Raw genomic sequence first — 11,425 nt, forward strand, 5'->3', positions numbered from 1 at the left:
CTTAAACTCCAACCAACTCACCAATGTAAAGGAGAGCCATCTCTCTCTCTCTCTCTCTCTCTCTCTCTCTCTCTCTCTCTCTCTAAGCAAAGATCCTAGAACCCAAACACTTAGTGCTGGTTTTTTCGCTAAAGAGGAAGGGGACGCTTTGGCTTCCTCCTCTTTCCCTAACAACCTACTTTGTACATAAAGCTATTTACATTTTCTAGTTGTTTTTGTTGCCATTTTTCTTCCAAGGCCAAAAAAGACTGTTATGTAGCTTTTTGGCAACCTTCGAGAGACACGGGTCGTATGAGAAGGTTCCTTGGCTGTTGATCATTCGGTTAGAAGTGCCGGTATTATGAAAATATCCACACATGCCACTCATGTGCTGCTTGTAGCTATGCGTGGGGCTCACATGCTTCCTTTTCCCAGGAGCCTATCTTGCCATACACGCTGAACCAAAAGATTTGCTACCATTAGATCCTTCATATCTGACCATCGTGGCTGCACGAAAGCCAGCTTGTGGGTCCCACGCTCTGGCTCAAATTCTAGTGTCTCCTAGAGTTAGTTCAAACTACAATCTATCCATCTCCGCATCTATTTGAACCGTTGGTGCCTGATGATCACCACCCCAAGCCCTTTTTATAGTCCCTTGATCGTCTCTTTCTACCACAACCCTTGAGCTCCACATTTTTTACTTTTGCCCCCGGTGCGAAAATTATATGTATTCCTTTAGGAGAGTGTGAAATCTTATATTAACGTATAACGAGATGGAATTAGAATTTTTATCTAGCCTTTATCATAAGAGTTGTCACACTTTGCCACAGGATCATGAAGACAGCGAAATGGATCTCCCCAACAACTATCTCATGACAAAATATAGTTACTTCAATCACCATGGTGGCCTCCAGTCATGTGATTACAATCCTTTTATCAGATTGTATAAAAACCGCCACTTTGTGCTGCTCTCTCTTGGCGGGAAAAGCTATTAAACATTTAGTTGTTTCAAGTGCCTGTTTCTTTTTATTTTTTTATTTTTAATACTGCACAAGTTATGAAATGGTGTTTACCGGGGGGGCTTACCCTTTATTCATATATTCCTGTATGATTTAATTATAATATATGGAGCTTGATTAGAAAATAAAATCGACAATGCATGAACTGTACATAGGGACAACTTGCTTCCATCAATTAAGACTCCTAAATTATGGTATGTTCAGCTTTGAATGTGCTGCATGTTAGGGATTCAAGTATAGCAACTGGGTACACTATATTTCATGGGTTAAAAATAAACCCAGTGGAAGAAGATGCACCAGCTAGAAACAAATTAAAAATAGAAGGGGAAAACTCGAAAGGTAATTAGTACTAGATTTCATTTTTATAAATATCTTAAACTATAAGGGCTAAAATTTAAAACCTAATGTATAGTGCGAAACGGCCTGATTAAGACGCAGATCAGTCTCTCTCTCTCTAGATTATTTTTCAAAAACCAAGATAAAATAATATAACCTTAGAAATTAACCAATCAATCGCAAGTTGCAACCTTCGCTAGCTGTTTCTTCCCCCATCTCTTTCCTCTCTCCAAACCCTATTAAATCTGCGACTTCGACACGTCCCAGAACAACAGACACAGTACTAGTAGTACTACTTCTCTCCCATGAGCTTGGTCATCAGCTCATCCATAGCCATAGCCATGGCCATGGACGACACCCTTGAGCTCGACTATTCAGTTCATAGCAACAACACAACCACCACTGCTGAATATGATCACGACTACGGTTGTAACTGGCAGTACAGCTGGCCTCCCGTTGATGATTGGGAGGCTGTTGCAGGCTGCGACGACTTCAGGGACCTCATCGAATCCATGATGGACGATGGTGAGTTGAATTTTAACCTACAGCATCCATGTGAACAGGTTGTCGAAGAAGGTAATTCCTCCAACTCCGATATGACGGCCGATACGATGGTCGTGGATGAGGAAACCAAAGGCGACGATAGCAAAGGTGTGAAGCTGGTCCACCTCCTGATGGCGGCGGCGGAGGCTCTGACCGGTGCTAACAAAAGCCGGGATCTAGCCCGGGTGATATTGGTTCGGCTCAAGGAAATGGTCTCTCCCACAGATGGAACTAACATGGAAAGGTTAGCGGCGTATTTCACAGAGGCCCTGTACGGCCTGCTAGAAGGCGCTGGAGGTGTCCAACCCAAGCATCTGATCAGCAATGGTCCCCACCGCGATGAGCGGCACCATCATACGGACCTGCTCGCCGCGTTCCAGCTGCTGCAGGATATGTCACCCTACGTCAAGTTCGGCCATTTCACGGCCAACCAAGCCGTTCTTGAGGCTGTGGCCCAAGACCGGCGGGTACACATAGTCGACTTCGACATCATGGAGGGCATCCAATGGGCGTCCTTGATGCAAGCATTGGCCTCCAAAAAGGATGGCCCCCCGGCCCCTCACCTCAGGATCACTGCGATTACGAGGGGTGGGTCCGGAAGCGGCCGGAGATCGATCGGGACCATCCAGGAAACCGGTCGCCGATTGACAGCCTTTGCTGCCTCGATCGGCCAACCCTTCTCTTTTTACCAGTGTAGGTTGGACAAGGACGAGACGTTTCGGCCCTCGGCTCTGAAGTTAGTAAGAGGGGAGGCACTCGTGGTGAATTGCATTCTACACCTCCCCCACTTCAACCACCGGGCACCGCAGTCGGTGGCTTCATTTTTATCAGGAGCCAAGACCCTCAACCCGAGGATAGTGACGCTGGTGGAAGAGGAGGTCGGACCCATCGGAGGAGGGTTCATGGACACTCTGCACCATTACTCAGCCGTTTTCGACTCGCTCGAGGCAGACTTCCCCATGCACAGCCGGGCCCGAGCTTTAGTGGAGCGAGTGTTCTTGGGGCCCCGAATATCGACGTCATTAGCTCGGGTCTACCTAGCCGGTGGTCGGGATGGCGACGACGAGAGTCTGAATGGCCCCTGGGGGGAGTGGTTGGCTGCCGGAGGGTTCAGGCCAATACCCATAAGTTTTGCCAATCACTGTCAAGCAAAGCTTTTGTTGGGACTGTTCAACGACGGGTATAGGGTGGAGGAATTGGCCAATAACAAAATCGCATTGGGGTGGAAATCTCGGCGTTTGCTGTCAGCCTCAGTTTGGTCGACATGAACACCAGCCTCTGATCATGAATTGTAAATTAATTTAGAGCTTTATTTTCCATTATTAATTTCTTGTTTTTCAATTAATTTGTTCCATCTGATCTTAGAGTTTCTGTATTTGTATTTTTAATTTTCTAACACCCAGATGTGGGTTTGAACCATCTCCGCAAAGTTTGGACAAACAACATCATCATGTGTTAAAGGGCCTTAAAAGTGATAATCAATTATCGATCAACCATGACCAGGCACAGTTCAGTGTTTATTTTTTCCTCTAATCGTAGTGTATTAATTGGTTCAACATCACGATGCTATCTATGTCTTCGTAGTGCACACAATTATGCAGTACTTCTCATCAAAACTTCTCACAGCCAATTAAATATAACGCAAAATATATAATTTACTATTATTTACTGTTATTTTCTTATGATTTAAAAACTATTTCACTACTATTCATAAATAAAATGAGATACTCTTAACATCCAAATGAAATCTAAAAAGTAAAACTATTTTTATTATAAAGTACCAGATCGATCTAACATGATATTATATATATGAATTTATATCAGTTTGTGAATTTATTTTTATTATATTTCTTTATGACCGTAGCACTTCTCTTTATTTATTGGATGTCGGGAATTGATTCACAAGCCTTCCTCCCATATTAAAAAGAAAAGAAGTTAAATTAAAAGACTTCCAGTAGTTATGATAAAAGGAAGAAAATCTTAGATTGTAATTTTGAATTTGGCTTCCATATGTTTTGCTCCTTGGAATGCTGCTCATGATATTCAGCCCCACCATCCCGCCCTCCCCCAAATTATTACTAGCAGTGCAAATGCATTTTTTTTTTTAGATATTTTTTTAAATATCTTTAAATATTTAAAAAAATATATAAATTCACTAATAATCAATTTCTTAACTATTAAAAAATAAAATATACTAAGATTAGGGGTAAAACTCGGGCGACGTAGCATTTTTCTTGCTGGAAATTAAGCTTGTTGTGAGACTTTATTACTGGCTCGTTGTTGGCCGTCAACCAGCTTTCAAAGAAAAAAGAAACAGACAAACAAGTAACGAGCCATGAATCAAGTAAGATGCAGAATATATAAGTTCAACTTAATTCCCCGAACTCGATTCAATTTATAGATACACAAACGTCCTATTAAACTTCATATAATAGAATTGTACTTTTATTTGTAGAATCATCATGACTACTTTGACACTTAAGTTACGACGTACGTTAGTGAGGCCTAAGATGATTTGTGAATAATATATAATAAAAAAGTGGAGAAAAAGTAACGATAAAATATTAAATAATAATAAATAGTAGTATAAAATAATGATAGAATATTGAATAGTAATGGAGTGATCTCAGATGATCAGTAGATAGTAGTAAAAAAGTATTGAAAAAATTATAATAAAAAAATAATGAATAGTAATAAAAAAATACCGAAAAAATAATGATAAAATATTAAATAATAGTGAAATTATCTCACTACCCAAATACAACCTTAGTGCTTCATGTTTGGCTGACGTGATGTTTAAGGAAAATGATAGTATGACTATCAAATATGTTCACAAAATGTGCTCCCTCATATATTTTTATTTTTTTTAATGGTTAAGGATGTTTAAAAAATACTTTAAAAAAAAGAACAATAAAAAACTCATTTATATCAGTGTGCACATTTGGTAGGCATCCTAGTAGGCTAGCATTGTCCATTTTTAAAACTTATCATAATTTCATTTGCAATTTTTTTTTTCTTTTTCATCTAATTAATCATTACCTAATAATTATTCAAATACAAAATCCAATACAACTTTATCAAATTTCTAAACAAAACACAAAGAATATATCTCAAAACTCAATAAAATATTTGAATTCAAATTATTTCACTTATATTTACAAACGATTTCAATTAATCTTTTATTTTTAAAGCAAGCAAAAATGAAGGTTATCACAGTGACAGTGGGAGATTCCTTAGAAATGTGGCTATCATGAATATTCAACATCGATCCATCCATTATTTATCTATAATTTTCAATCGAAGTACTTAATTTTATTAAATGCATATATAGGCTTGGATGCCATGACACATTGACAGTCACATGACCCTACCATTACTAAATTCTTATAGAGATCACTATAAAAACAATTATAATATTTCTTGTGCTTCTACTGCAAGAAAGTTGCTATCTGTGAAAAACGTGTTTAATTAAATTAAGCACTATATATCAGTATATGGTTTTGTGGGTTTTAAATAATTTGGAGTACCTGTTGTTATTTTTTGCCTCCAAAATGACACAAGCATTTATAATATTGTTTGTTTGATTTAGAATACTATTTCCAAGATGAGAAATGTTAGAGATCTCGATTTGGCCTCCCCTTTTTTATCAAACATCTGACGTGGGAAGGCCAACTGGCCTCCTTTTTTTTTTTTTTTTTTCATTTCTTCCCACTGAGTGAAATATACGAAAAAATATTATCTTTTTATGTGAATAATATAACTATTTAAGTCCACTTTTTTCTTTTCATGTATTAATTTTATGTGACTTTAGCATTATTAGTTTAATAAACTAACATTATCATGTTAACTGTTTGTAAAATGAAAAGAAGAAAAACTATCATTTTATCATCTAGAACTGTTACAGACACAAATAGATTATACAAAATAAACTCACAAATTGATATGGCTTCATGAAATCTTTTAGATCTACTTTATAATAAAAGTAATTTTATAATTTGATGAACAACATCAAAGTACATCTGATAGTTTTTCTTCTTTTCATTTTACAAACAGTTAACATGGTAATATTACTTTATTAAACTAATAATGCTAAAATCACAAGAAATACATGAAAAGAAAAAAGTGGACTTAAACAGTTATATTAATATTCACATGATCAGGTAATATTTTCAACGTGCTTTTCATCTAGCGGGAGAAATGGGAAGATGAAAAAAGAAGAAGAAGAAGAAGAAGAAGAAAGGCCAGCTGGCCTTCTCATTTCAGACGGGAGAAAAAAATGGGAGCTCAAATCGGACTTCTTAGCATTTCTCTTTCAAGATTCTTAAAATTACTATACGTACGTACCAATGAAAAACATGTTTAATTAATTAATTAACTATCTATCTATATATCGTTTCGTGGGTTTCAAATTTGGAGCCTACATGTTATTATTTTTAGGCTACAAAAGGACACATGCATTTATAATATGATTTGACTCGGAATACTTAATTTCAAGATTCCCACAACTTTATTTTATTTTATCATTTGTATGTCTAGCTAATTATTAAGAGCATGCACTTTCAAGCTAGCAAGGAGAACCCTTTACCATATATATAGGCTTATTATAGGTTGATCAAAGCGTTAAGAATGGCGCGCTAGCTTTAGGTATAATCGACGCTATCATTGTATTGGAGGAAATCCCTACATGCAGTATTCAATCTCTTTTATAGATCGAACATTATGAATAAAGTATATATGCTTTCTAGTAAAAAGAAAAGCGTTAAGAAAATTAAATTTTGATATATATATATATATATATATATATGACTTATCGATCGTCGGTTCAATAAAGGGAAATTGTTGACCATGTCGAACATAATGTCAAATCATTTTTAGAGAATTTACATGAGTTTCTTTTATTAGACATCACAATACAAGCCAAACAAAAGGAACTCCGAAATCATTCAAGAATATTAATTTGTACTTGTGATATCTCATACAATAAGAAAAATGGTAGGTGGTGTATGAGATACCACATTGTTTAGAATGAGAATTTCTTGTTTTTTATAATTAAGATCTCAATAGGGCTCCAATTCTATCATTAATTAGTCTTTTTAGAGTATAGATCATATGGTTAATTCGGATCTTCTATTGTGGCGTTACATATGGTATCAAAACTTATATTCCAACTAGAAATGCGAGATTTGAGTCGTGCCACCTACGACGGACAGACCCGACAAAGATGGCAAGAATTTAAAGGGGAAGATTGTGATACTCAATATAATAAAGATAAGGGCGTAGATGATGTATGAGATCACACATTACTTGGGAATGAGAAGTTATTGCTCTTTATAAGATTTCAATAGGACTCCAATTATATTATTGACTAGTTCTTTTAAAGTATAAGTCATGTAGTTTAAATTTTTTATTGTGGCGATACAATACCAATGCTCGAGTAATTAGTCTAGAGAAATTATCGTTTCTTCCACCTAACTCGTATTTAAGAAAAACGAAAAAAGAAAAAGAAAAAACATCCTCATTTGTTATGAAATACCAAAATAAAATTTTATGAGTTTTTCTATTCATAAGTCGGAGTGTAGAATATACCACCCATATCACTTAAATTGCAACATCTGATTTATAAGATTCAAATTTTAAAACTTCTCTTTCAAATCAAATCACGTCACACAAGCACTTTGTTAAGAGTACTTTTATATATTCACACCGACTTATAAATAGAATTTTCTATATTTTTCTACTCACGGTTTGAGTTATATATGTATGTTCTTGGTTAAATGTTTGGTAGTTGTAATCGCATATTTCGATTTTAGCACGAGTTATGTATAAATTGTTTCTCATAGATATTGAGGCTTACTTTGGATCTATATATGCATGGATGATTCCATCAATGTTTACACGGTTTGTAGTTTTAATTGCATGGGGAAGCTGCTAGCTAGCTAGCTAGGTATTCAAGATGACATACCATGTGCACCTGCACCCCATCCCAAAGACTCGATCACAGATGATTAAGAACAAATTGGGAAGAGCATTCACACGAATTAATACGAACGATGAACTTATCTACAAAATCTATGAGGAACATTGATCAGATCAAGTACGTGGTACTCTCTCATGTGATCAATTAATTAGATCCAATAGGACAAAATAAGAATACAGTTAAGAGGGATTTAACACCATCATCTCAATTTCCATCATCTTTTTATCATTCTATGATGTGACATAAGGTAATTGAAAATTATATTTTACATTTCATTTGTAAGCCTATCACTTAATGCCACATTATGAGATGATGGGAGGATGATGAGAGTTGAGATGATGAATAATTTTTTTTTTTAATTTGTCTTATTATTATTATTGTGTGCATTGCTCATTAATATTTTAATTATGTCCTAAAAAACATAACCCAATATAAATTTATGTTATAAAAAATGAACTCACGTACTCGTGCATGTACTTTTATTCAATATATATATAACAATGAAGCTGTATTAGCTCTATTAATTAAAATTTAAAAGATATATATTTATATATATGTCAGATCGATTGTCACAGGTTTGTGTTGGCTAAATAAATTTATATGGGGCAAATTGTCAGGATTTAGCAGCTCGCAGTTGTTGACCTGCATGCCTGCCTGCCTGACGGCCTTTTTACTCATCTCATGTGGTTTGTAAATTGGTGGCATATTTTTTTCAGCATGTGTTACCCCTTTTAAATGCATATCTATAGTCATAAAATACAGCTAAATTAAAGTTGGTGTCTGTCCATGCAGATCAGTTACTATTTTTATTAGCAATTTTCTGCTAATGATTCTGGAGTTGGCTCTTCGGTCATTCTAATGGCCTTGCTTGTGCTTGTACGTAACGAGAGGATCGAGTACCCCAAAAAATTAAAAAAAAAAAAAAGAGGTAAATCCCATGATCCCCCTCCCAAGAAAATAAAAACAACATAAACTGATCAACCTATACTTATATACAAAACAAGTACATTTTATCTTCTAAGATGCTGTTTAATTAAACCTGGATTTTCTTTTCTTCTTAATAATTTGGGTCTAATTATAATGGAAAAATGAATTTGTTTTGAGTTTCTTATAAGTCTAAGACACGGAAGTACTCATGTCCAGGGATGAGGTTAGAGATATAATTTATGCGGGATGCGGGGATATAAGTTTAAATAAGATAAATAAATAAACTTTTTAGCAATTAATTTTTAATTGAATGTTAAAGTTATTCCACAAAAGCATATTGCTAGAGGCACAGTTTTCCTGAATTCTAATTTGTCTTCATTGTATCAATGTATGTATTTATACACTTTATAAGGGAATCAATTCAGTTACAAGAGAATAAATTAAAGAATAAAATAACATAAATATAAATTTTATTCTAGAATATACTAGAGCTAATGTAAATCAGTAGATTCTATGCTAATACAACCCCTCGAGTCTAGTGGGGTGTCAACAACAGTGAGACTCGTGCAAAAATTGAGAATTTTTTTGAGACTAAAGGCTTGTTGAAGACATCAGCCAGCTGATCTTTTGAACTACAGAAGAGACTTTAAATCTTTGCAGCAATTATTCTCATACAAAATGATAGTCGATGTCCATGTGTTTGGTTCTAGAGTGATAAACTGGATTAGTTGAGATGCAAGTAGCCTCGAGGTTGTCACACCATAATGTGGGAGGCTGGGACAATGAGATGCCGAGTTCCCGAAGCATGGCTTGTAACCAAATTAACTTAGCAACAGTAGTAGATGCAAGAGACTTGTACTCAGTTTATGTGCTTGATCTAGCAACAGTCTTTTACTTCTTAGAACTCTACGAGAGAAGGTGCTGACCCAGAAATGTATAGAAGCCACCAGTGGATCGTCTATCATCTAGACAACCTGCCCAGTTTGTATCTGTGTAAGCTTGAAGAGTAAGACTTGAAGATGATTTAAAAAACAGACCATGATTAAGTGTGGTCTTGAGGTACCGATGAGACAACTTAGGGCAGTGCATAAATTGACATATTTTGTTTACAACAAAGGCTATTTCAGGCCTTGTTAGAGATAAGTATTGCAACCCTCCTATAATACTTCTGAATAGAGTACAATCATCAAATTGAAGAGAATTAAACTGAGAGAGCTTAAGGGAAGTTGCCATAGGAGAAGTTATGGGTTTGGCATTAAGCATATTACTCCAAATTAACAAATCCTTGATGTATTTTCATTGGGACAAAAATAATCAATCTCAAGCCTAAGTAAGTATGATAGTCGACCAAGATCCTGAATAGGAAAGGCAGAAGCCAAATCACGAATAAGAGAATCAATAACATTTGGTTGTGAAAAGGTGATAATCATACCTTGAATTCTTTTGCTTGAGAATGTGAAGCAAACATGGATGCAAGAGAGAGCCAAAGTTCTCTAGCAGTGTTAGCAGAGAAAACATGGCCAATGATAGAATCAGAAAGGGATGAAAATAGAACATTGAGTACCAACTGATCTGTGTGCATCCAGGAAAGAAAATCTAGGTTGGTTTTTGGTAAGCCATTTGAGATGGGTGGTAGAAATTGATTTGGACAAGAGAGGGTTCCATCAACATAGCATTAGAGATTATGGGTGGGTAGTGGGGCCCCACCCCTGTTGCCCCACCCCGCATGGAGAGGGCCCAGCGGGGGGCGGGATGACCCCAGCGGGGCCCCGCCCCCGCTCCAAATATATGATTTTTTTTATTTATATATATAAATAAATATATTGTATATAAATATATACAATTTATTAAAGACTTAAAATTGTATTCAAGTCATTGGATTACCTTGGCCTCCTAGGCCAACCTTTATATAGGAGGCCAAGGCAATATAATAGTCATCCTTAAATAATGTGAGACTTACTACTAATTCCCACATTGTTTAAGGATGACTATTGTATTACATTGACCTCCTATATAAATGTTGGCCTAGGAGGCCAAGACAATTTAAAATCTAACTCTAATGAGTTTAAGTTCTTTTTATATATATAAATTTTAATTTATTATTTAAATTATATTATAATTTCGGTCTAAAAAAATATTTTTAGACTAATTTTTTTTTAAACATAGTGTGTTGGCTTAGGCGGGGGGCGGGTTTTATCATATTTTTTCCCCCGCCCCTCGACACTGGGGCGAGGGACCCCGCCCTCGCCTCCCGGGGGTGGGGGAAAAACCCCAACCCCTTGCATGGTGTGGGGCGGGTTGCGGGGGAGGGTACCCCCCGGCCCACACCATGCGGGTATCACCCCTAGTAGAGATATTGTCCTCTAGGATATGCTGATATTTGAACCTTCCATAGTAGATAATTTTCTGTTGTTAGCTTAATGGTAACAACATGTGAGAATGAATAAATAATGGCAGAAGTTGGTTGTGAAAGAGGGGAGGACACAGGCGTAGCCATAGATCAAGGAAATTGCTAGTCGAGCAGCTCTGATATCATGTTAGAGGCACAGTTTTCCTAGAGTCCAAGTTGTCTTCATTGTATTGAGGTAGTGTGTATTTATACACTTAAAAGGGAATCAATTCAGCTACAAGAGAATAAAGTAAA

General features: G+C 36.1%; 1 protein-coding gene across 1 annotated transcript; it reads left to right on the forward strand.

Annotated features, from left to right (window-relative positions):
- Nucleotides 1-1,639: 1,639 nt before the first annotated feature.
- LOC108980261 (protein NODULATION SIGNALING PATHWAY 2-like) lies at nucleotides 1,640-3,145 on the forward strand. Its single transcript, XM_018951122.2, has one exon. The coding sequence runs from the start codon at nucleotides 1,640-1,642 to the stop codon at nucleotides 3,143-3,145; it is 1,506 nt and encodes a 501-aa protein (XP_018806667.2).
- Nucleotides 3,146-11,425: the final 8,280 nt, after the last annotated feature.

This window comes from Juglans regia, chromosome 16 (assembly GCF_001411555.2).
Source record: "Juglans regia cultivar Chandler chromosome 16, Walnut 2.0, whole genome shotgun sequence".
In the NCBI taxonomy this organism is placed as follows: Eukaryota; Viridiplantae; Streptophyta; class Magnoliopsida; order Fagales; family Juglandaceae; genus Juglans; species Juglans regia.